The sequence below is a fragment of the Schistocerca nitens genome, chromosome 2 (assembly GCF_023898315.1).
Source record: "Schistocerca nitens isolate TAMUIC-IGC-003100 chromosome 2, iqSchNite1.1, whole genome shotgun sequence".
Taxonomy (NCBI): Eukaryota; Metazoa; Arthropoda; class Insecta; order Orthoptera; family Acrididae; genus Schistocerca; species Schistocerca nitens.
The window spans coordinates 1,180,207,797-1,180,234,744 of record NC_064615.1 but is presented as its reverse complement, the minus strand read 5'-3'; the positions used below and the strand labels follow the sequence as shown (position 1 = coordinate 1,180,234,744).

At 38.2% G+C, this 26,948-nt stretch overlaps 1 protein-coding gene across 1 annotated transcript in view; it reads left to right on the top strand.

Moving 5' to 3' along the window:
* The window catches only part of LOC126234823 (Down syndrome cell adhesion molecule-like protein Dscam2), a 299,567-nt gene extending 279,444 nt beyond the window's left edge, over positions 1–20,123 (top strand). Inside the window, exons 19-20 of the mRNA XM_049943568.1 lie at positions 6,754–7,034; positions 19,867–20,123. Of these exons, the coding sequence (XP_049799525.1) occupies positions 6,754–7,034; positions 19,867–19,980 (395 nt within the window). The 3' untranslated portion in view covers positions 19,981–20,123. The remainder of the gene's footprint in view (positions 1–6,753; positions 7,035–19,866) is intronic.
* Positions 20,124–26,948: the final 6,825 nt, after the last annotated feature.

The following is a 26,948-nucleotide window of genomic DNA, read 5'->3' as shown; positions in this document are numbered from 1 at the left end:
TGTAATCGTCTCTTTATTGAACAAGTAACCATTGTCAAACCGCAAGCAAATTTTCTGTTTGGCAATTTCCACTGTGACAAAAAGTTTGTTGTAGTGATGTTGAATGGAAGAAGTGTTTGACATTTTCTGTGATGCATTAGAATGTGACTGGGCTACTGGATAGTCACAAGAAGGCCTTGAAAATACTGCATTCACTTAGTGCACTGACTGTTTTTGCACTTCATTCCTTTTCCAGCAAACTGCCTGTAAGTGTCCATGTTTCCCAAAATGGAAGCACAATGTCATGAAATGACAGGCTGGGCACATATGTACTTTGAAGCAATGGGGGCAAGAACTGACACTGCTAGACTGTTTGTGTCAGTGCTGCTGGTGTTTACTATATTGCAATGAGACTTAGCATGCCTTGTCTGGCTGTTAACGGGCATACACTGTTTACAAGTATCCTGCACAGCACAAATCGGTGTGGAATCAAAACAAGCCACTGAAATGTCATGCAAGTCCTGATGTTCAATCAAATGAAGCACTTGTTTGAGGGTGGGGTTGGGGTACTTTAAAATCTGATCAGAAATGCAAGAATCTGACATATTTTATGTGATAGCATCTCTAATACTTTCATCACTAAATTACCGACCACACTCAAACTTCTAATTACTGGGACAGGTCAACCCTGCAGTACAGCTACCCATTGCTTATAGGTCTGATTTGCTTGTCATTGGAGGCAAAAAAATTTATTCCTAGCTGCAGCCACATTGACCTGAGAATCCTAATACTTGTGTAGCACAGCTACCAAATTTTTCTAGTTGCACTTTCAGGGCACATGGTCGGGAACAGTTTTATAGTAAGATGATAAGTAGGCACACCAACTGTAGCCGCAAAATAAGGAGGTTTTGACATACCTTGCACTTGATGCACTGCAAAATGTACATTGAGCTGAGTACAATACTCAGTCCATTCCTCCATGTTAATTTCAAATGGCCAAAAAGGTGGCCCAAAGTTGGCACTTGGAGTAGTTGTGGTTGGGCTACAGATTGTGGGGTTGGTGGTGATGGTGCTGCTGCTGCTTGATTTGACAGGATCTGTGTCATCATTTGCATTACGTGTTGCATTTCCTGGGCCTGGAACTGGATAACTTGAATTGAAGAGGGTTCTTGCACTGTCTTTTGCAAATTGCTAGCCATAATTAAATAACAAGAACAAAACAGCCAAAAGAAATTAGCTAAAAGGCACAGTGTTAGGTGCAACTTGAATAACAAGAGAATTGCAATAAATGCAGCAGTGGAAGTAAGCACAAATACGCACAAAGACAAATAACAAATCAGTGCAAACAGTGAGAGCAAGTGGAAAGCAAAAGTGACTGCAAAACAAGCATAAATTTTAAATCCAGTTATGTTTAGATGCAGTATCCACATACACAGCAGGTCACCATACAGGCAAAGTGTTCAGTAAAGCAACTCAAATCCATTCCATTCAGATGGAGCTCACAGAAATCCAATTAATGATGACAGATTAGCAGGCCTCGTTAACTGTCAGCAAGTGACCACAAGACTGAACCAAGACTGCCCTCAAGCTGGCCGGTCTGCTCCTTTTCAACTCTTCCAATGGAGCACTGCAGCCCCTGCTTGCAGAGGCTCTCCCTGCCAGAGGATATGGATTTGCTGCAGCTCACATGGCTTAGGCTGTCAGCCTCTGCGAGTGACATGGCAGGTAGTGGAGTCAATGGGGAAGCATTCCACAAAGCTTGTAGACCAAGAATAACTCATACATTTTTTCTTTTCTTACATTTGAAACCCTCACTGAAATTTCTTCTTGGCAGTGAACTATTACTGTGGAAACCATCAAATCTATTCAGTTGTAAAGTATTTTGTTCCAGAACTTCACAGACTACTGTGATGGGCAATAAATTAGAATAATTATTCTGCAAAATTGGATTGCAGAAATCTCAGCTAAAGTCAGTAAATCAACATTGTGCAAAGGCCTCTTCAAATAGTCTTATGTTTTTACATCCCTTTCCCATTATGTTTTCTTCTTAACGAAATGTGTGACTGGTTTAAAAACTTCTTAAAATAAGTGTAATAGATTTTCTGCTAATTATACCCAACACTAAGTTGAGACTTGCTCTGCATCTTTGAGAATTCTATCTCATTGTGGGACTAAAAGAAGAGTTAATGGAGAAAAAGCTAAATGTCTACATCAGTTCTATCTGTGCATTTGGTAATTAAATCTTGTTGACTTGCATACCTGCATTATTAGTAGTATATTAATGAATTTTAGGTTATATTTGTCTATGTGCAACTGATAAATGCAATTTTTGTGTTAACCAACCGATTTTACCTTACTTTAGCGAGGTATCTTTAGTGGCGTTACGTATTGTGCTCTATTGCTTATAAGCTACAAACATTATATAAACAATACATATATTTTATTATTTATGGTATGTGTTTGTCTTTCACGTGTGTTGTGCTGTTCTTCTGGTGGAGCTATTCTTATTTCTTTACCACTAAGGAATCTTATCAGCAAAGACAAATTAATAAAATGGCAGGATCTGAACTGTTTGTACAGCTTGTTCACAATAACTTGGCACTTTTACTGGTGCTGTAAAAAACAGAGAAAATTGGAACTAGTCAAAAGAATTTTATTTGTCTCTGAGTGCTGCCAGTGTTAAGCTGCCACTAGACACGAAGTGTTACTGTACGATTCGAAAGGCACAAAACACATATAATAGTATCAGAAGTGCTTCAAACAGCTAATGCTGGCCTCCCCTCACAGGTACTCTCCCTTCGGCAGTTCTAGTTTGGGGGAAGACACACTTTCTGCAATTCTTGACATCCACCACACACATTGTCAACTTATCATGTTGTTATGGACATGCTGTAGCTTACAAATAAAGTAGCATGGAAAGTAAATGAAAAGTGCTGCATTTAAGGGAGAATGTATATCTGTTTAAGGTCACAGAAGATGTTTCATAAAGTAATGTAGAACACTTGTAACAAAGTGAAAACTAGATTTATCATTTGCACATTCACAAACAGAACATAAATATGATTAATATAATACAATAAACAACAGAAAATCTGGGAGTGAATAGCAACAATATGAACTGGGAAAGATTGCTACTCACCATACAGGGGCACTGAATGGCAGACAGACACATTTTAAATGTACCTGTCTGTAGTTGGGAGCTCCAATGTTAGGCGCGTAATGGGGCCCCTTAGGAACACGGTTGCCAAGGAGGGGAAGGAAGCCAGTGTTCACTCCGTGAGCATTGTCGACAGAACCAACTGTGGTCCTTTGATGCACAGCCGAGTGGAGAATCTGAATCAGAGGCTCAGGCGGTTCTGTGACCATGTAGGCTGCAGATTCCTTGACTTGTGCCATCGGGTGGTGGGTTTCCTGGATCCGCTTAATAGGTCAGGAGTCCATTACAACCATGAAGTGACTACATGGGTAGTGGGGGCTGTGTGGAAGGGACTGGGTTAGTTTTTAGGTTAGAGGGTCTCAGGAAACCACAGAAAGGGTGTCCGTCTAAACAGGGGCAGGTAAACCACAGTAAGATAGTTGTAAAAATGATCATTATTGTAGTTGTAAATTGTCATAGCTGTGTTGGGAAAGAACCAGAGCTCCAAGCCCTAATAGAAAGCACTGAAGCTCAAATAGTTATAGGTATGGAAAGCTGGTTAAAGCCAGAAATAAGTTCATCTGAAATTTTTTCAAGCGACCTAACAGTGTTCAGAAAGGATAGATTAAATATGGTTTGTGGTGGAGTATTTATTGCTGTCAGAAGTAGTTTACCTTGTAGTGAAATTGAATTAGATAATTCATGCAAAGTTGTATGGGTAGAGGTTATACTTGACAATTGTACTAAAGTTTTTTTAACTGATCTCCCCCCCCCCCTCCCCCCCTCACTCCTGCCCCCCCCCCACTCCCCCGCCACTGAAGGTATAGTTGCTGAACAGTTCAAAGAAAACCTGAGTCTCATTTCAAATAGGTACCCCACTCATACAATTATAGTCAGTGGCGACTTCAATCTACCCTAAATATGCTGGAAAAATTATAAAGCCAGTGGCAGGCATAAAATGTCATCTGAAATTGTACTGACTGCTTTCTCAAAAAATTATTTTGAATAATTAGTTCATGAGCCCACTCGAAGCGTAAATGATTGAGAAAGCATACTTGACCTCTCAGCAACAAATAATCATGGACAAATAGGGAGCGTCATGATAAATACAAGGCTTAGCGACCACAAGGCAGTATTGCTAGACTGAATACTGTAACACTGATAACCATCAAAAAGAAACGCAAAGTACATCTATTTAAAAAAGCTGATAAAAATGCTCTTAATGCCTTTTTAAGAGACAGTCTCCACTCCTTCCGATCTGATCACGAAAGCATAGAAAAGATGTGGAATCATTTCCAAGGGACAGTATCAACGGCAATTGAGAGATATATACCCCATAAATTAATAATTGACGGTACTGATCCCCCATGGTACACAAAATGGGTCAGATCGCTGTTGCACAAGCAACAAAAAAAGCATGCCCAATTTAAAAGAATGCAAAATCCCCAAGATTGGCGAAGTCTTGCAGAAGTTTGAAATATAGTTTGTACTTCAATGTGAGATGCTTTTAATAATTTCCACAACAAAACTCTGTCTCAGAAGCTGGCAGAAAACCCAAAGGGATCCTGGTCATACATAAAACACAACAGTGGCAAGGTGGAGTCAATACCTTCACTGTGCGATTACCACGGTGAAGTCACTGATGACAGTGCCACTAAAGCAGCATTATTAAACATGGTTTTCCGAAACTCTTTTGCCAAAGAAGACAAAGTAAATATTCCTGAATTCCAATCAAGAACAATTGCAAAGATGAGAAATATAGATGTTGATATCCTCGGTGTAGCAAAGCAGCTTAAATCACTTAATAAAGGCAAGGCTTCCAGTCAAGATTGTATACCAGTCAGTTTCCTTTGAGAGTATGCTGGTGCGATAGCTCCATATTTAACAATTATATACAACCGCTTGCTCACAGAAAGTTCTGTACTTAAAGACCCGAAAATTGCTCAAGTCACACCAATACCCAAAAAAGGTAGTAGGAGTAATCTGTGGAATTACAGACCCATATCACTAATGTCGATTTGCTGTAGGGTTTTGGAACATATACTGTGTTTGAACATTATGAAGTACCTCAAAGGAAACGATTTATTGACACATAGTCAGCACGGTTTCAGAAAATATCATTCTTGTGAAACACAACTAGCTCTTTATACTCATAAAGGAATGAGTACTATCAACAGGGGATGTCAAATTGATTCCATGTTTTTAGAATTCCAGAAGGCTTTCGATACTGTTCCTCACAAGCGTCTTCTAACCAAACTGAGTGCGTATGGAATATCGCCTCATTTGTGCAACTGGATTCACAATTTCCTGTCAGAAAGCTCACAGTTCATAGTAATAGATGGAAAGTCATTGAGTAAAACAGAAATAATATCTGACGTTCCCCAAAGAAATGTTATAGGCCCTCTGTTGTTCCTGATCTATATTAACAACGTAGGAGACAATCTGAGTAGCCCTTTTAGATTGTTTGCAGATGATGCTGTAATATACCATCTTGTAAAGTCATCAGATGACCAAAATGAATTGCAAAACGACATAGATGATATCTGTGTGGTACAAAAAGTGGCAATTGACCCTGAATAAAGAAAAGTGTGAAGGTTTTCACATGAGTACCAAAAGAAATCTGCTAAATTTTGGTTACGTGATAAGTCACACACATATGAAGCCTGTAAATTCAACTAAATACTTAAGGATTACAATTACAAGTAACCTAAATTGGAACGGTGACATAGATAATGTTGTGGGTAGAGCAAACCAAAGACTGTGATTCATTGGTAGAACACTTAGAAGGTGCAACAGGTCTACTAAAGAGACTGCTTACACCATGCTTTTCCGCCCTATTCTGGAGTACTGCTGTGCGGTGTTGGATCTGCATCGGGTGGGACTGACAGGTGACACTGAAAATGTTCAAGGGAGGGCGGCTCGTTTTGCATTATTGTGAAATAAGAGAGATAGTGCCACCGACATGATATGTGAATTGGAGAGGCAATCATTAAAACAAAGGCATTTTTCATTGTGACTGGATCTTCTCATAAAAATTTCAATCACCAGTTTTCTCTCCCAATTGTGAAAACATTCTGTTGCCACCTACCTACATAGGGAGAAATGACCATCAAAATAAAATAAGACACATCATGGCTTGCACAGAAAAATTTAAGTGCACGTTTTTCCGCATGCCGTTCGAAAGTGGATCATTAGAGACAGCTTGAAGGTGGTTCATAAAACCCTCTGCCAACACTTAATTGTGAATAGCAGAGTAATTACATAGACGTAGATGTAGATGCCCCTCAATGCCTTCTCCATGTGCTGAGCAGCAATCTGTTCTAATTCATATTCTTCTTTATAAATATGTTGATATTTTCTTGTTAGCGGGCTATAAATGTCATGGTGTTATAAGGTCTTGTATGAAATTTTATGACAGTTAACTAAAACATAGTTCATACCATTATGTCAAAATTAAAGAAAAAGTAGCAACTAGAAAACAAACATATTAAGAGCAATTATTTTTATTGTAATCATCGAAATTAGCAAATCAAAGTACAACTGGACAATTCTTTACATACCAGTGAGAAAAATATGTCTTTGATGTGTTTTTTTTTTGTAGGAAGAGATTTGCAGCAATTACATTTCATGTCTTCCAGATAAGCCATTGGAGAAGGACTTAATGTCAGGAGCAGATAAGAAGACTGTTGCACCCATTTATGACAGTGATGATGGTCTGATGGCACTAAGTCCAACACCACAGGAGTCTGTGTACCTACCTACACCAGTGAGAGTTTCACCTGCCCACAGGAAAGGCATAAGCCCCTACGCAACATTTCGAGTTCCTTTAGAAGTATCAATGAAAAATGCTGAAAATATTGAGTCATGTGTGTCATCTGGACTTGTTCAGTACCCTGAGAACATAAAGATCTCAGAAATGGTAAGTATATTTTTGGATGGGGGGAAAGGAATGCATTCTTTGTGAGTTTGTGTGGTCTATTTAGTCATCATTTATTGAAGTAGCTATAATGCTTCTGTCTGAAAGTAATGTAATGTTCTCTCAGTTGGTAGATCACTTGCAACCTGGGGCCTGAGGGACTTGCACCTCTTTTCCAACTTTTCCTAATTGCTCTTTTGGCCTTGACAAAGGAAGATGAAAGTTACAAAAGCCTAATAGAACCTGTGTGGGTGTCTAATTGGAGAAACAGGAGGGGGCACATCAGTTCACAGTTGACCAATGTACATTACAATGTAAGAGACAGTTTCATAAAAATAATGACCAGTTCACCATCAAAAACATATATTTTTAATACTTTCAAATATAATGCATTAAAAGTTGCTGTGAGACTAAGACAATAAATCTTCCCATATGAATCCTTCATATCTTGTCTCCTTGGCAGCCCTGTTAGTGCATGTGCATCAGTCACTGAAATAGAGAGAGAGAGAGAGAGAGCAATATAAAGTGGAACAACAACATAAATCATTCCATGTGGTAGGTGAATACCAGACTTGGATTTATTGGAAGAATCCTAAAAAAGTGTAATTAATGCCAAAAGAGGTCTCTTATAAAATACTTTTTTGATGAGTTCTTGAGTATTGTGAAACCTAAGTTTCTCCTTGTGTAAACAAAGCTCAAATAACTTATGGGAATGCAGCTGGGTGACATTGTTGAAATATTGGCAGTTGTCAACTACATCATCTGGCTGCATTCCTGAGTATTGTTTGTGAATCTGGCACCCTTACTGAGTTGGATTAAGAGAGGCAAAGATTCAAAGAGGCACCTCACAATTTGTCATGGATACATTTAGTCATCATGAGACTATCACAAAAATGGTCAACAAACTGCTGTGGATAACACTTCAAGGAATATGTTGTTTGTTTTAGTGAGTCTTATTGACATGATTCCAAGAGCCCACATCCAGAAACATATTACATCCTTCTAGTTCCTACAGTTATCATGCTGGCAAAATTACAGGAGTTCTAGTAGTCTCTTCTCATGTATCTTCCACAAGTGTAATAGTAAAGGGAAGGAAATTAAAAAAAAAAAAAAAAAAAAAAAAAAAAAAAAAAAAAAAAAAAAAAAAAAAAAAAAAACTCTGGTACAAACCCTACGGCTGCTTTGAGAGTGTGGATGTAGATGTTCACAATTTTGGGGTTGACAGTTCATGTCCTGGTAATGGAAGAACTTTTCACCAACAGTATCTATACTTTGCAAGCCACTTTATGGTGTATGGTGGAGGTAGCACTGTTATTTTCCACTTCCTTGTTCCATTTCAGATTAGTGCATGGGAAGAATGATTGTTGGTAAACACCATACAAGTTCTAATTTCACTGATTTTCACACTGAGGTCATTTTGTGAGATATATTTGAAAGGAAGTAATATGTTGCCTGACTCCTATTGAAACATAATCTCTCAGAATCTCAACAGGAGACCTCTTCGTGATGCACAACACTTCTATTATAGCATCTTCTGCCACATGCTCTTGTACTGAATGATCCCATGATGGAACATGTTTGTCATGCATGTATCTTTCCTGTCTCTTTTGTTAGTCCATCATTGTAAGGACTGCTGATTGATGTGCAGTACTAAAGAATTGGTCAAATGAGTGTTTTGTTAGCAACTTCTTTTGTAGATGAATTGCTTTTGGTTGATATTCTTCTAATGAATCTCAACATGGTATCTGATTTCCTGTAATTAGTTTTGTAGGGTCACATCAGATGGTTATGGCTAGGTATTTTACAGATGCCAGCAGTGTAATTTAACAATAATATATCTCTGCATCTATTTACATGAAGTGTGTTACATTTATTTATACTCAGGGTCAACTGCCAGCCCCACACCAATTGCTGAGCCTCTGCTGGTGTCCCTGCTTTTCATTACAGTCCCCTGGTGTTGAAACCAGTGGTTCTCAACCTTCCTGAGACCATTACTCCTGAACAGGATCAGATGTCATGCACATCCTATACAAAGTTTGGGATCTAATTAAATGTTAGGTTGCAAAAACTATGACAGTGCAATTCTAATGTGTTAGAAAAAAAACTGTTTACAGTACAGATATAAAGTACAAACAATGGGTACTCAACTGTTTTCTGCTGTTTTCACTAAATAAAAAAAATATTTGGTCAAAAAAATAATAAGTCAATGGGTTGCTTGGTTTTGCTTATTTATAACAGTCTTTCTTTTATATTTGCTCTGGTGTCTGTCATTTCATATTGTAAGTGATGTACCAAGTTCTTCACCTTAATTTTCATTGCAAAGATAGTCAAAAGTCTACTTTCAGTTGTAATTCATGGCAAATGGAATCAGTGTTCCTAAGAAATCTCCCTACCACTTCTACTGTATGAAAATCTTTTTATAGGGTGTTACCTTTACAAGATCCAGCAAATTGTACTTTGGCTTGAACTTCACAATGTGAAAATATTCCTTCATCCACTGGAACAATCTTAGAACACAGGCCAGTTTTCCAAATCTGAAAATACGGTTGCTATTAAAATTTATTACTGGTGGCAAATGATTATTACCATTGAATGAACATCAAAAGCAGTAAATAGAAGAGTAAAACTGATCTTGGTGAAATAAATAAATTTTGAAAATGAAACTTTTAATCTATATGAAACAGAAAAATAACAAACAGTATGTGTAAGAAATTTTGACTCATGACAGTGAGATATGATCTTTAAACATATGGAGAGATGCAAGTTGCAAATTATTGGGAGAGAGAGGAAAGCAAGTAAATGGATTAGGGAACAGATTAGAGTGAGGGATATAAATGATTAATGGAAAATCTAATATAAAGATGTGAATCTTTTGTGTTCTGTTTTGTGTATCTATCGGCTGTACTGAGCTGAGGTAAGTACTGGCCAGGCCCTCTATCTCTTTGTTAGTGAGGGATATAACTATGACATTGATGAAAAAAGTAGAGGTGAGCCACACAGTTCCCAGGAAGCTGGATAGTAGAATGCCAAAGGAAGCTATTTCCAAGAAACAAGAAAAGACAGAGAAGATATACTTGTGAAATGTGTGCAGCAGCAATATTGATTCATAGTGCTAAAGATCACAATTCATGGAAACATGTAGAGAAGGCCTTTATCCAGCAGAGGATATTAGATGGCTGATGATGGTGATAATGAAGTGTTATGTATTGTAATGTAGTGAGATTTTGATAATAGAGATTATTTGTACAAACTAATTTAGAGAGGCCCTTCAGAAATCTTCACTTTACCCCTCAGGGGGTAATTATCCCCAGGTTGAGAACCACTGCTATAGATCAGGGGTGTACAAACTTGCTAGTACTGAGGGCCACACACTCCTCACTCTGTCTAAATAAGAGCTGAAAAGAAATGACCATACTCTAATGAGTGGACTGACAAAGCTCTTGGTGAAAGATATTGTCTGTAGAATACATGAAACACTGACAACTGTACAATGTCATTTCCTGCAGGCTCATATGCAGCTCTTATTGCTGCAACAACTTTGTTGCACAACTTCAAAAACTGTGCGCTGTTAGATGAGTTATGATTCCAAATTGAGATCCCTGTGCCGCAATGTCATATAGATGGGTGTGGCTCATAAGAATGAAGTTTTACGAAGAACTTACCTTTTTTTTCTGGGAGGAAACGAATGGTGAGTAAAAACAAGAATTTACAAGAATGAAAGGTGATGGGTGGGGGATCAGAACAGTGGGGGCGCCCATACATCTAAGGGACTGCGATCTGTGCATTCCTGTTACAGACAGTAGCACTGTCTATGAACTGTCTCATAGAGCTTTCAGCAATCCCTCTTATAATTGTCCATTGTCATGCCTGTTAAAAATTACATGTTGAGTTCCATCCGCTAGGAAGTTTTAACACAAGTCACAAATCTGGACCAATCATCAATAAGGTCACATTTTGTTCACTAAATGAGAATGCTGAACTGTATTGAGTGTCTTCTGGAAGTCAATGAAGATGGCATCAAACTGCATGCTGTTGTCTATGGCACTTTGGGTATTGTGAAACTCATTTCGCAATGAGGTTCACATGATACCTGTTTACTTAATCCATGTTGATCTTTGTAGAAGAGACCAAGAAGATCATAATATGGTACCATAAAACTACTAGTTCAATAATTCTGCTACATAGTGATGTCAGTGATAAATTATAAGCCTGTAAATCTGTGCACCTGTCTGATGGCCCTTCTTTAAAATGTGAATGGCATGTGTTTTTTCATGTCACTTGGTATAATCCATTGCTCAAGCAGCCAACAACAAACTACTACTAGAGAAACAAATTTTTTCACATAATCTAGAGTCTTGCAGGTAGCTCATCCAGTCCAGGTAACCTTCCATTGTTGAGTAGTGTTAGTTTTTTATTCTGCAATTACTTATCTCAACATTTGTGTGTTGACTGAAAGAAGAAAAACATATGACAGTCTTCCTCAGTGAGATACTTTTGGAAGACTGAATTCAGTATTTTGGTCTTCTTTCTGTCATTTTCTGTTTCAGGACCAGTATATTCACTGAGTGACACAGTAACTGATTTTGATCTGCTTAGTGATTTTAAGTGAGGCTGAAGTTTCTTAGGTTTTTTACACAGATTATTCGGTAATATTTTACTTTAGAATTCATCACACTCCAGTCACATTGCTCTCCTTTCTCTTTTTTGGCTGTCTTCAGGTTTTGTTTAGTAATAAGGCTCTAACCTCATGTAAATCTGTGTGAAGTTCTCTTTGCTTCCATACCAACATTCCAACAAGAGTATTGATCCACTGCACATGTTTGCCATCTGTTTCATATAGGTTGAAGGTATATTGTAGAATACTTACAAATTTAAGCCATTTGTGACACAACTCTCATGGTTTGCAGAGGAAGTGCCCAGTGGGTGGAAACAAAGAAAGCCATTCTGATTTCGGCAACTGAATGACTAGAGGATATCTAAGACAACTACACCGAGCGAGATGGCGCAGTGGTTAGCACACTGGACTCGCATTCGGGAGGACGACGGTTCAATCCCGTCTCCGGCCATCCTGATTTAGGTTTTCCGCGATTTCCCTAAATCGCTTCTGGCAAATGCCGGGATGGTTCCTTTGAAAGGGCACGGCCGATTTCCTTCCCCATCCTTCCCTAACCCGAGCTTGCGCTCCGTCTCTAATGACCTTGTTGTTGACGGGACGTTAAACACTAATCTCCTCCTCTAAGACAACTGTTACACACAACATATTTACTTTGCAAACTGCAAAACCAATACAGTAAAGTCAGAAATGAGGTGTCCTTACAATTTGCCTCCCTCTCATTCTATCTCAATTCAAAGATATCAGTCATGCCCAAAGATCTTGCTGTGTTGTTACTGCTTGTTATTGTGAAAACAGCTAAATTCTTGTATCAAGGTTATTTTGCCATTAATCTCAGCTTTCAGATCAAATTGTCATGATGTTCGGAAGGAGAGAATAGATGTTCGTCTTCAAGAACACACTTTAATATAACAGTCCCTTAATTCTTCACTTCAGTGCATCATTTGACTGTAATGCAATGAATTCATATTTTGGCTGTAACACAATTGGGTGGAGTGTCATTATCACATCAGCAGTTATGTTTTCATGAGTTTCTGTGCACAGAATGTAGCTATTGTACTTTGTTTTGTAGGTGTACTGTGCTCTTTTCCACATTAAAATGTAGTGAAACTACAGTTCACGCTTATTACAACTATAAAGGGCAATAACCTTTCTCGTGTCACAAAATTTATTTTATAATCACCTGTAAAAGAGTACTTGAACAAAAAGATGTATCAGAAGTATTATACCACACACAATATGAAATAGCAGATCCTCCTCCTGGAAGGGAAAGCTGTGTGATCAAAGTTCTACATTAATCAAGTAAGTCAATGGGTGATTTTATCAATAACATCATCCTCAGCCACTCATATACCACTGGTGCATACTGTATACCCTCAACAGTAACATCACAGTGTTCAGACGGATACCAGAGTGAGTGATAAACAGCTGATACACAACCTTAAGTGAGGAATCTGTTAACTTGTTCTTATAAGATATCCATCCTCCCAGACACTCAACATATAGGCACCATCTTCCCCAGTCCGAGCAATTGGAGAAGAATGTTCTGGATGTTTAGATCTAGGGCATATAAAAGGCTGCGTAACATTCATATAATAAAACCCAATGAGAAAATTTAACCTCTAATCATCTGCTTTAGTAGTCTTAACATCTATGCAGAATTTGGCATTAATTGAATCCTTTCTTTACCAAATTCTGAATATGTAATATTGGGTACCATGAACCAAGGACACCACCAGCATAGACCTGACAGCGTATATTATCATCAAGCCCTTCTGTTTGTATGGTTTAAATTAATTATAAAAATGAAATCACAATTTTTGTAGTTCTGTAGATGTATTACAAATGTGTATCTCATTAGTAGCTAAGATGAGTTATTGATTCAACTCGTAGCCCCTGATCATTCAGTGGTAGCTACCCTTTCTTCTGAAAATGCCATGTTTTTCATGACTGACTGTTGTGCATGAGGAATGGCCAGAAATGCAAATTACTGCAGAACTAAATGGAAACAAAGCATCTTACAATACTAGGAGCTGCTGGCAGCTCTCTTATGTTACCAACACAGAAGCTGTTTTACAATTTGTTATAGCTAACTTAATGTCCTCATGGTGCCACAAAATGTAGAAAACCAGATTTAAGTTTAATATCTCGCAGCTGTTGAAGTCATTATCAGTGGAGTGCCATCGTAGGTAGATAAGATTTCTGAGAGATTGAGTATGATGCTTTTCCCAAAATTTGACTTCAGTGATGGAAGGGAATGATGAAAACGTACATTGGTAAGACCAAATGTATATGCAATGCCACCTTGATCTCTGGTGCATTGAAACTGTGCATTTTAGATCCAAATTCAGAGTGGAAACATATACGACACAGCAGTAATTTGATTAATAATGAAATACCTCTACAATTGCTATTTGGGATGGTAGCCTTTTCTTCTAATGTGCAGACATTGTCAAAATACCTAGTGAGATACCCTACCGTGAGATCCTCCAAATATGCCAGCCAAGTAAATTTTGCATGGAATATGATGTCCAGAAACTCACTGATTATTTAAATGTAGGCTCTCTAGTACTACTGAGATAGATTAAAAGCACAATAATATCCTCAATTTGTTTATGGCTTATATTGATTTCCAATGTGTCCACAACACTTCTTAACAGCAAAATAAAATGCCACATTACTAAATCAGTTGTCAAGATTGCTGAAAACTTTACTTATTAATACACCTTTTCTTTTCTTACAACTTGATACTGTAAAATAAATATTTTTTTCGGGCTTCCTTTTGCAGCTACAACAAATAAAAGTACATTAACATCATTGTCTCTTTGTTGATGCACTGAGAAAGCTTTAAGCACAAAGCAGGATGAATATCATTGCTACTATCCAGTCTATTGCAAAAGCAGATGGGTTTTCTGTCCTCATTCTTCCATTCAAGATATAGTTTAGTTCATTATAGTATGAGCACCATACTGTACTGGATGCATGCATGCTTTCAGACACTTTTTCAGAGATAGCCATTACATGTAAAAAAATGGAATACATAGATTCCTGTCACTTTTGTAGATAAATGACTCATTGCAATAGATGCAGTCATAAAACGCAATCAACAAGATTCAACAGTGGCAGATCAAGGCAAAAAAAAAAAAAAAAAAAAAAAAAAAAAAAAAAAAAAAAAAAAAAGCTGTGAACATTAAAAATAACATATTCAAGGATAAAACCATCAAAAACAGTACAAAAGTTATTTCATTGTGTGATGATGTAATTATACCTGATGATAAAATCCATTTGGAGAAATTTTAAAACTATAAAGAGACAGAATGTCTGGCTGGTACTTACTTTCAGGAGGCAATATTCTAGGTACCTTTTTTTTTAAAAAAAAATACTCTGAGCCTTTAATGCAAATCCTATCATCACTCTTGCAGTCTGTCCTTGACAATCAGAGACACAGGTCATATGTGTGTGACTTGTGTTTGTGTGAATGTGTATGTTGTCTAGTTCCAATCAAGGTCTTCTTGGCCAAAAGCTTACATGTTTGGCAGTCTTTTCATTGTGCCTATCTCTGACTCAACATCTCCTCTATATGGTGACTAGCATTCTATCCTTTCCATAATATTGTGTTCCTTTTTCTTATCAGTGTTTTCTGTATGATCCCTTCTTTGCTGATTCTGAGGAGAACCTCCTCATTCCTTATCTTAACGATCCAACTAATTTCCAACATTCATCTATGACACCACATCTCAAAGGCTTCAGTTCTCTTCTTTTCCTGTTTTCCCACAACCTATGATTCACTACCACAGTACAATGCTGTGCTCCAAATGTACAGTTTCAGAAATTAATTCCTTAAATTAGGGCCTTTGTTTGATATTAATAATCTTTGTTTTACCAAGAATGGCCTCTTGGCCTGTGCTAGTCTGCTTTTTATCTCCTACTTGCTCTGTCCATCATGTGTTCTTTTGTTTCCAAGGTAGCAGCATTATTTCATTCAGTCTACTTCAGGGTCATCAGTTTTGATGCTAAGTTTATCACTAATCCCATATGTGCTGCTCTGTATTTCTGCCACCTTCCTTGCGTCCATAGTGTATGCTCATTAGCCTGTTCATTTCATTCAACAGCTCCTGAAATTCTTCTACACTTTCACTGAGGGTAGCAATGTCAGCAGCTAATCTTATCATTGATATTCCATTCAGCATCAATTTTAATCTTACTCTTGAAACTTTCTTTTATCTCTGTCATTACTTTTTTGACATAAAGTTTGTACAATAGGGGTTAAAGACTGCAGCCCCGTTGTACACTCATTTTTATGTGAGCACTTTGTTCTTGATCTTCCATTCTTATTGTTTCCTCTTGGCGATCACAATATTTATATCAATAAAACATCAATATTACGGCCAATGCTGACCTTCCTTTTAATTTAACATATATGATCGTTGTGCACACAGCACTCCATGGAGTCGCCAAGCAACTATCAGAAACATTAGGAAAGTCATCCCGCAAGGAGGAAATCATAAAGTATCTGTTTTCTCTCACCATATTGTCCACTTCCTGCACCAAACTTTCATGAATGACCGAAGGACGCCCACTCCATTGTTCACCATGCACATTTGTGCGGTTATCTTTAAATGCTCTCACCCACTTTCTTACCATTCCATCACTCATAATGTTTTCTCCGTAAACTGAACAGATCTCACAATGAGTATCAATCGATTTTAGGCCTTCAGCACTAAGAAATCTTATAACAGCCCATACTTCACAGTCGGCTGGACTCACAATGGTCGGAGGCATCTTAAACACTCAGTACACAAGGTAGACAAGGAAGAATCAGACTGTAATGGCGTCAGTGCGTAGATTAATGTACAGGCTTTCATGTAACAATAAAATTATTGAGGTATCTTAGCATGCCTTTTTTAATTGCAAAATGGTACTTACTTAAAATACACGCCTCGTAGTTCATTCCTTGAGCAAAACATCCAGTAGGGTGGGATTTTTTATAAGAGGTCATCATGACACTTTTTCAGTTACAGGCCACACAAGTCCTGTGGATACACATTGTGTGCCTTTAATGCAGTGGTTTCAGTTGCCTTCTGCATCTTCATGCTGTTGATCATTGCTGATTTTTCCATCTTTTAGGGGTAATTCCCCACCCTAAGGGTCAGGGAGCCTTAAAACTCTGCCAGCCGGGCTGGCCGAGTGGTTCTAGGTGCTACAGTCTGGAGCCGCGCGACCGCTACGGTCGCAGGTTCGAATCCTACCTCGGGCACGGGTGTGTGTGATGTCCTTAGGTTAGTTAGGTTTAAGTCGTTCTAAGTTCTAGGGGACTGATGACCTCAGAAGTTAAGTCCCATAGTGCTCAGAGCCATTTGAAACTTAAAACTCTGTCTACCTCTCCATCATTTTTGACAAGGCCATTGGCAGAAGAGGGTGACTTCTTATGCCAGAAGGCTTCAGCAGCTGCCCTTCTGATAATTTTCATTCAAAATTTAAGGGAAGACAAAGATGAACAGAAAAGGGGGGGGGGGGGGTTTGGAGGTGGAGGTGGCACTGAAGAGAGAGTAGGAAGTCAAAGATAGTATGTGAGTCAGTGCACAGTACCAGTGCATACCAAGGAGCAGTGTGTGATAATGCATTTTTTTCAGGAGGACATATCTTGGGTTCTATTGATCACAGAGGTAAGGGATCAAGTGTTTTGGGGTTCATGAGTAATTCCTGAGAAAAAAAGCCATAATTTTCCAAAACCAAAAGTACTCACTGTGGGGAAGGCCACTTCTATAATTTACATTCAAGCCAAATCATCAAAATTCTCAACATATGCTCTTAAGATTATCATCTCAGGAAAACTTGAAACTTTTTTCTATACCACAATCCATTACCAACTCCAGAAGTTCAAACTTATGGTACTTATGCATGTACAAAACATACACAATATCCTGTCTGAGATATAAATGTAGTTTCAACTGACATAGTGAACACACGGAAAGGGTTCTAGGGTCGTCGCAGTGTTCTGGTGTCACCAAACTTAGTTGTCATGTTTTCCCCAATAAAACAAAATTATTCAATGGTGCTACCTTATAACATAAGCACATTACAATAAACTATTTTGTTATATGGAATTCTTTGTTCTTGCAAATCAGACACCACATCTTTGGTGTACTGTAGGTGCAACCTGAAAATATTGTGCATTGTTGTGCAAAGTAGTGTAGCGTGAACTTGCTTTGGAAGGGAGACAATTTTATTTTAACCATATATTATATTTTTGTTGGTATGTATCAGAGGAATATAAGTGTGTCAAAATGTATAAATAAACTGTCAGCAGTGGGAACAAAAGAGAGACAGAGATGGATGAAGACAGTAGCAGGGAGAGCAAAAGAGAGAGGAGGCAGTATAAAAGAAAATGAGAGAGATAAGTGGAGACAATACATAGGCTTGTGGGGCAGGTGGTTTGGTCCCTTTTGCCACCCCATCCCATTTGCTCCACAAGCAATGAACTTTAACATGAAAAAATTACTAGCCCACTTTCTCCCATCTTTAATACCAAGATTTAAACTTTCTCAGTCTAGGGCTCAAAAATGGGGTAGTACCATATGTGGTTCATGTTTGGGGATAGGTTTGGAAATACGTTTTCTAAGCCACAGTGTGACAGGGATATCCCAGGCCCACTTCATCAGCAAGCCAGGCGAACTGTTCTTGCAGGGCTAAAGTCATGAATGATGTTCCAAATTGTTGTGAGACTGAGTGACACAATAGAGATGCCAAGGTGACAATAGCTGTAGTGAGTGTGTTCGGAACATTGTTGTGTGTGTGTTGATGAGAAATGTATTTCCTGGAGCTTAGGAGGATACAAGGCCTCAGAACAGGACATGAGGACACAAAGAAACAGTTGCCAAGGGCACAAGGCTAGCAGAACAAAAAATAAAGGCACAATGTGTTGTTTGTTCCAAGAAATCTGATGGTCTATTAAGTGGAGTGGTAAATAAGTAAAATAGTAGTATAAGAGAAAGTCTAATAAGCAAACTTTGCAAATTTAACATGGTTTCTGAACCATGTGGTTAAAGGTGACAGACACTTCTGTAGAGGGAACTGGTTCCTTAAACACGATACGATGTTCACAGGACTTGGGGATCTCTGGTACACACTGTTTCCAGTGGGGTACTTGGGTATCAAATCTTCGCATAGAGGGGAGTAGTGTAGCACCACTACAAGGCAAGTGCAAGATGTAGGCAGTAATAGATGAGTTTATTCATTGTGACATGGGCCAGGCAGAGCTCTGCAAAAAAATGTCATTACAGCGGTAAGATGTGGTTCTTGCGATGCAGGCAAGGAGATTTCACCAATGGGCTTTAGTATTGTTGTCAAGAATGTGACTTAATGGTACATTGGCATAACTGGTGTATTTTTATCAGGAATAAATAGCAGTAATTTTGTAGCAGCTTTGTTTGCAGCCCGGTGGTACTACTAGGAAATGGGTGGTATAACTGATGAAGGGACAAATTGGAGCCACCAGCACCAGTCACAAGTTTGGCCTACCTGCTCCCCACACCGAGTTCAATTTCTGGACTTGAAGCCTCAGTGTGAGAGAGATATCCCAGGCCCACTTCGTCAGCAAGCCAGATTCCTGCTCAGGCAGGCAGGAGGTTGAGTTCCAGGCATGGCAGTCACCCTCCGCTGCTACTGGTGCAGGCACAGCCACGTTTCACATCATCACTGGCACGGGTGTCCAGCTGCCTTCAAGTGCTGCTCATGTTGTGTGCGACATGCCAGGCACTGACGGCATCAGTGCTAGGCCCGTGTGTCTCGGCCATCTGTCTAGTGATCTGATGTCACCTTGACGTGTGCTGAGAGAGGCAGTGTTTATTTTGATAACTGTCTTTCTCTGGGCCACCTCTGGCTAGCAACCCTCTGCCACCAGCATATATTACACACAGCTATGCCTGCAAATATGAAAAATCATGATGTGATGAGATTATTCCTTCTTTGAGAAGTGGATAGAGGGAGCATGTAAAATCATGTTACTGAGAAAAATATAGAACAGTAAGCAATAAATCACATACCTAATAAATTTCGTACCTGTGACATAGCAGTTAAAGTATTCCTAAGATATGTTCATTGCTTATAACTGTCCTAGTGACACCAATACCGCAGAGCAAAAATTTAATCAGAATTATCATGTTACGATAAGATAACATCACAGCCAAATAAACTCATCCTTTATTTTATTTTATTTTTCAGCCTGACAGCTGCACAGAATCAACATATTCAAAAATCCAGGGGAATTCACAGAATAGTAATGAAGGAACTGAATGGATTCCACTTCATAACTTGTATCAGGCTCATAGATACTAATGACTTACCAGTATCAGAAAGCATTACATGTTATTGCCACTAAAGGCACTTGCTACATAATTTAATAAGTGCCTTTCGATAAATAATATTTTTAATGAGTTGAGTGTTGTAATTAACGTACTGTATGAAACTGTTTCTCCATCTCAGGTAAAATGAATATTTCAGTAAACTGTGTTGTATGTAGCACATTTATATTTGACAATAATGTTTGTAACAAATGGTCATTAAAAACTTTTGAGAGAATGTGTCTTCTGTTTTTAAAGATGTTTGTTTACTGCCCCTTTATATCCACTTTTACTGTATGGTTCTGAGTCCAAAATTTTGTCTCATAACAAAATACTAAGGAAGAGGGAATGGTTTCAAAAAGACTTTGACCCAGAATAGCTTGGAGGAAGAAAGAACTTTTTAAGTACTCAATTTTGTACTTCTACATGACATATGATGTAGTGATAATAATCTTCAAGCAGCACAAGAAGCTAATACTTCAGACATTATGATGATGTTCACAAATATTAAACAAATAATTAATATTAACCATTTATAATTTAGTTGAAAACTAATTATAGCCTGAGAAAAATATTTTGTGATAATCATACAATTTTAGTAGGCATGTAAAATATACCCAGTTCTCAGACATAATGAGAAGAATTATTTGAAATAGATAATTAAAGCTCTCTGTTGTAAGCCATTCTACCAGTTCTTGCAATTACAGCTAGATCTATATGATTGTACAAGATTTTTTTTGTTCTGTATAGTTCCACTTGAGTGGTGCCTAAGTAGCTCAAGGTCTATGATATGTTTATTGCTGCATCAAATAATAATACACTGAACTGAAATGGCCACATTTTTCAAAGCTCACAACAGACGCTTCATTAGACTACTATTCAGTGACTCTCAGTATCCTCATTTCAGGCAGGGCCACAACTAGGCTGGGTAGTGCCAGAGATTGCTTTAGGAGCTGCCCTTGGCATGCAAAAGATAAACAGGAAAAAATGAAAAAAAAAGGAAATTCTGATAAAATAGAAAAGCAACATTTTTATGGTCAGTGGCGGAGTTCTGAAATTAGTATGGAATTCAATCTAAATTACTGAATTTTTTAGTTGCCCTTCATTGTAATAATATGTGATTATCAAATATGAAAAAATAGCAGAATAGTGCAAAACACTAATAAAAGAATATATGCAGAGGCATAGAGAAGTAGCCCATCTATTTTGTGAATATGTCCAGGTATCAAACAAGATTCTGAGCAAATGATAGTACTAAGGGATGTGTACTTTGATATGTCATAAAGTGTCTTAATATTGAAGCACGTATGATTTTTTAAATAGAATGATATACTTTCTTAACTGCATCCGAAAGTGGTCTAAAAGCTGCATGCAGCAGTATAATGCCTTTTAATGTTGAGAATGAAACTCTTCACAAAAGATTCCAAGAAACACACTAAAATTTCAAAGAAAGGTATCCGGAGTCTGAACTATTGCAGTATAAACACCACCAAGCAGAACTGTTATGCGACGCTCCATCATTATGTAAGGCAAGATGGGTGAACACCACTAAGATAATCCCTCATTTTCTATTTGACATAGATACAGGGACAACCATTATTCTTATATATGGAACTACAGCATCTGCTACCTTTGGGTGTGTCATTTGGGGCTTAGGGAAACTATTTCAAATGTGTGTGTGTTTACAGGTTTTTATGGAAACGACAGTTTCATCAGGCACTTTCCCATTTAGACCCTCCTTGTCACTGTTTACTTTCAGTCATAACAGTAAACATCCTTATTGAAGGGAAAAAGGAAGCTAGTGTATTAACTTTCTTAGATTTGAACAAAAATATTACCTTATGTGTCTTTGCCTGGAGACAACAGAATGCTCCTTAAAGTAAACCACCTGCTGTCAGGCAAATGTGTCTATAAATACCACTCAGCACAGTAATTAGATGGAATACACTTTAAATAAGCTAAACAGTGTATTCAGAATGACTGGCAACCAGTCTCCCACAATACGAATACTTTTCTTAATGAAACATACTTTTACATTTTACTTGCATATGTGCTCAAATTGTTTATCATTGACTGCAGGATGCATTTTCATTTGCCATTTAAGAGATAGATGAACATTTTAAAGTACATAAGATGGCAGTTCACTGGCACTTATCATATGGCATAGTTGGGGCTTCATGATAGACTACATCGTTCAGTGCTCCCCATAGAAAAAAATCAGGGTGAGACCTGGCCAGCTATTGTACTGCAGTATTCCATTCCATCCAATGATCATGAAACTTTTCATTCAGTATTTGCGTTGCAACACAGGAAGCATGAGCTGGGCAACCATCGTATTGAAATCACGTATACTGTCGCTTATTCAGTGGCACTTCTTCTATAAGAATAGAGAGAATGTTCATAAGAAAGTGTGCATAGGTATTTTCACTTAACAAGTCTGAGATGAGGTAAGGTCCCACAAAGGAATTTCCTATGATACTGCACTAGAAATTTACACGTTATGGATGGTGATGTACCTGACAAAGCCAGCACAGAATTTCAGTCTCCCGGTAGTGAATGCTGTGTAAATTTACACTACCATATTTCATGAAAGTTGCTTTGTTGGTAAAGAGCACACATTGGAAAAATGTAATATTGTCTTCCAAGTGAAGCAGAGCAAATTGATGAATTCTATACAACTTTTAAAATCGTGTCCTTCAAGTGCCTGATATAGTGACAGATGAGACAAATGGAATTTATGTTGGTGCAAGATGTGAATGACACTCCTCTTGCTGATCCCACATTCCTTGTATGAATGACACTCTTCTGCCTGATACCACATTCCTTGGCACATGTGTTGTGGCACCATTCACCATATAAAATTAACACCTCCAAATTCTACTCACTGATGTACATATCTGCATGCAAGGAATGTTGAAGCAGAAATGACCTGCCTGTAGATGACGCAGTGTCTGCTAGTTCTGCAGTGCAGGCAATTTGAAAGGCTTGATACAGTGACATAGCCTGACATGAGCTATTTGCATTGCATTAGCTGATTCCAGCTGACGTGAGTTTTAGAAAATTTCTCCACTTTGTTTCTGGACAGTTTCAACCTCAACATTAACAAGCCTTACATCACTGTACCCATCTTTTCAAACTCTTTTGGATCCTGTTTAAAAAGTACATCAGTCTATTTTAAAAAATCGTACTGGCTTCACTATCTTGATCAGTACAAGAGTTAAGACTACTTACCACATACCAGAGGTCAGGCTCCTGAGCACACTATCATTTGCTGAAAACCTCGTTTTAGTATCGAGAACTATTCACAAAATAAAACCCCATTACATCTTATGTGAATCACTCCATATATGGTGTTTTTAAAAATTATTAATAAATCAACTTATTACTTTATATGAGCAAACCTTACAGTATAAACAGAGACAACTATTCAAGTTTTTGATGGACTACCCACTATTTGCTTGTCATGCTTATGACGCAGGTGTAACTTCTGTATTGAAGATGGGATGACAGCAGGAAAAAATGGTACCAAAAATTTATGGGATCTGGATGCCTTTGTCAGAGGAACAGTTCTGGTCAACCTTGTATGAGGTGGAATCCAAAATTTTTGGGACTAGTGCTGTCATCTGGAAAGTAGGAGTAGCAGATCTTTGCACCGCTAGGTGGCAAGAGCTGCATATCTGATGAGTCAGTGTGCAGAGTGGCATTCAGCCGGGAGGACATGTTACGTGTCCACAATGATTTCCGTAATACTCTGTGTTTGGTGTGTAGTGATTTTACAATGGATTCACGAACAGGACTGACCTTCGTCAGACTGCATCTGATGATCCAACCTTCTTGTAATGGGTTATAACTGACAACGAGAGCTGGATATATAGTTATGACCCAGAGATAAAGCAACAATCATGGCAGTGAAAGACCCAAAAAAGCGAGACAGGTGAAGAGCAAAGTGAAGAGCATGATCATCGTTTTCTTTGGTACCAAGGGAATTGTGCACAAAGAATTCATCCCACCCAACCAAAATGTGAATTTCACATACTACTGTGATGTTTTGTGATGCCTCCATGAAAACGTGCAGCAATGACGGCCCAAACTTTGGCATCAAAGGAACTGGCTGCCACATCACGACAACGTGCTCTGTCACATGTCTATGCTCACCAGGATCTTTTTGGCAAAAAACATCATGGCGGTTGTACCCCACCCACTGTATTCGCTAGATTTGGCACCTTGAGACTTAGTATTATTCCCAAAACTGAAACTCAAGTTGAAATGACATCAGTTCGCCACTCTAGAGAGGATTTGAGAAGCATCACTGGCGGTGATAAACACCCTCAAAGAACAGGACTTCCAGAAAATGTTTGACCAGTGGCAGAAGGGCTTGGACCAGTGGGTACTTGCGGATGGGAACTACTTCAAGGGTGATGGTGATCATTAGTTCAAAGGTAAGGTTTACAACAGATGGCAGCACCAGTCCCAAAAATTTTGGATAGCACCTCGTATGTCTGATGCAAACATCAAAAGAGTGTGTGACACATTTCACTGAAGTCCTTGAAAGTCACTTAGTAAAACAAGGAGGGAATTGTTGATGCCAAAGATTATAGTTGTCGAGGGTACTGTACAAGCAGCTATGGTTTAAACTACACAAAGTGGGATTAGTGTTGGCCTTATACCAGCAGACAAAGTGAAATGGTGTGACTTTTGTGAAGTACTGGAGTTAAAAATGGGGCACACAGATTTTTTTTAAATAGAAAGCCTCACCTTCTGTGATGAAGCCACTTTCCATGTAAGTGGCAAAGTGAAAACACAATGTCTATCTCTGGGCAAGCCAGAAATCACATATGCTGATATGTAACTTTCCAAAACTGAACATTTTGTGTGTAGAGTCACATGGGAAAGTGCAAGGCCCATTTTTTGTCAAGAACAAATGGTGACAGATAACTCATTTCAAGACATATTCAAAATCTGGTTGTAACCCCAGCTGAACACCATTTACGATGATTACATTTTGCAGCTGGATGGTGCTCCACCCCATTTTTGCAGGAATGTATGAGAACACCCCATTTTCATAGGAATTCATGAGAGCTTCTTAATCTTGGTCTTCACTAATGCTGGACTGGATGTGCTGGAACAGCAGACGATAACATTCTCCTCTTGCCATCCTGTTCGCCAAATTTAACACCTTGCAATTTCGTTTTGTGGGGGTTTGTGAAAGACTGAATTTATGTACTGCGATTGCCTGTGTCCCTTGAGAAAGTGTGTTATGAAATAAAGCATGTACTGTAGACCATCATGGAGGACTTGTTACACTGAGAACGAGAAGAATTTGATTACCATGTAGATGGGTGATCAAGGGCGCACATATTGAAGATTGTGATTGATGCATCAAAAACTTGGACTTATGGTGTAAGGTTTGCTCATATAAAGTAATAAGTCAATTTATAATTAATTTTTGAAACTGTACCATTCATTTAAAAATGCCCTGTATACACATGACTGCCACCAAAGCATGTATTTAAAACTCAGTGGACCTTGAAAAGAATATGAAAACCTATTTATCTCACACTGTAGTATATTATTATCCTTTGATGTCTGCAATTTGTTTTCCATTGTACCAGTCGGGGAATGTGTTATTATTCTGACTGAATTGATGTACAGGTTTAACACTAACAGTATGGAATTGAATTACTTTGACACTGACTACTCTAACATGCTTAGTGCAAAAGTATTTCCAGTTGCAAGGGAAAGTGAAAATTGAAAATAAAAAATACCTTCCAGGCAGAAATTCCAATATAAATTTAAGTACTAAGGATAGTAAGTTTCAGAACTCGTGTTTAACTCCAAACCTGACGGTATTTCATCAAAATGTACAATCGCTATACAACAAGGTAAACAAATTTCAAATTTTGTTGGAAAGTGACATGAAAAACACCTCTGTATTATGTTTTACTGAACATTGGCTTGACAAAAAGAAACTTCATATACTATGCATTACAAATTTTGTACTGGGTAGTTATTTTTGTCAGACATTGTATAAACATGGTAGTAGTAGCATTTATGTTAAAAATAGTATAAATTTTAAATGTATGCCATATCTAGAAAAATTATCCATAGAGAAAGATATTGAGGTAAATGAAATTGAAATCACAGATGAAAAAATTGCTATAATTTGTCTATACAGGGCGCCAACTGGCAATATTAACATCATGTTAAAGAACCTTGAAAATATCCTACACAAGACTACACATAAAATTTGAAAACTAATTATATGTGGGGATTTCAACATTGACTTTGCAAGTGATTCCAATCAAAAAACTGCTTTACTGAACCTCTTAGCAACTTTCAATTTAAAGGCTACTATAGAAACACCAACACACATCACAAAAACCTCAGCCACAATCCTTGATCAAATATTTACAAATATGCCCTTGAAACATACCACACAAACCCGCAATACAGGCTTTGGGGACCACACTGCCCAAGAAATTAGTATAAGATTAGGAAAACCGTTTAGTTCAACTGAATGTCTAACTACTACATCTAGGAAGTATAATGACCAGAATATAAAACATTTCCTTAACTATCTGTGTAAAGAAACTTGGGAAGACATCTATGAATGTAAAAGTAAAAATGATAAGTTCAACAAATTCCTAAATAGCCCCCCTGCGGGTTCGGGGGTTAGAATAAGCCCGCGGTATTCCTGCCTGTCGTAAGAGGCGACTAAAAGGAGTCTCAAACGTTTTGGCCTTCTGTGATGGTCCCCTCTTGGGTTTGACCTCCTTTTTTCCAAATTTCCGTTGTTAGTGCGTGCCATTTGGGGAAGGACGCCTTACGTGGTGTTTTTCTATTGGTCCATCATGCACCACCATCTTGCATGTTCCCTATTGTCGTGTGGCGGGATTTACACCCAACGTCTTCTGGGTGGCCTCCTTCTCGTCTTGTGTGCAATCCCCTACTTAGCGCCCACGA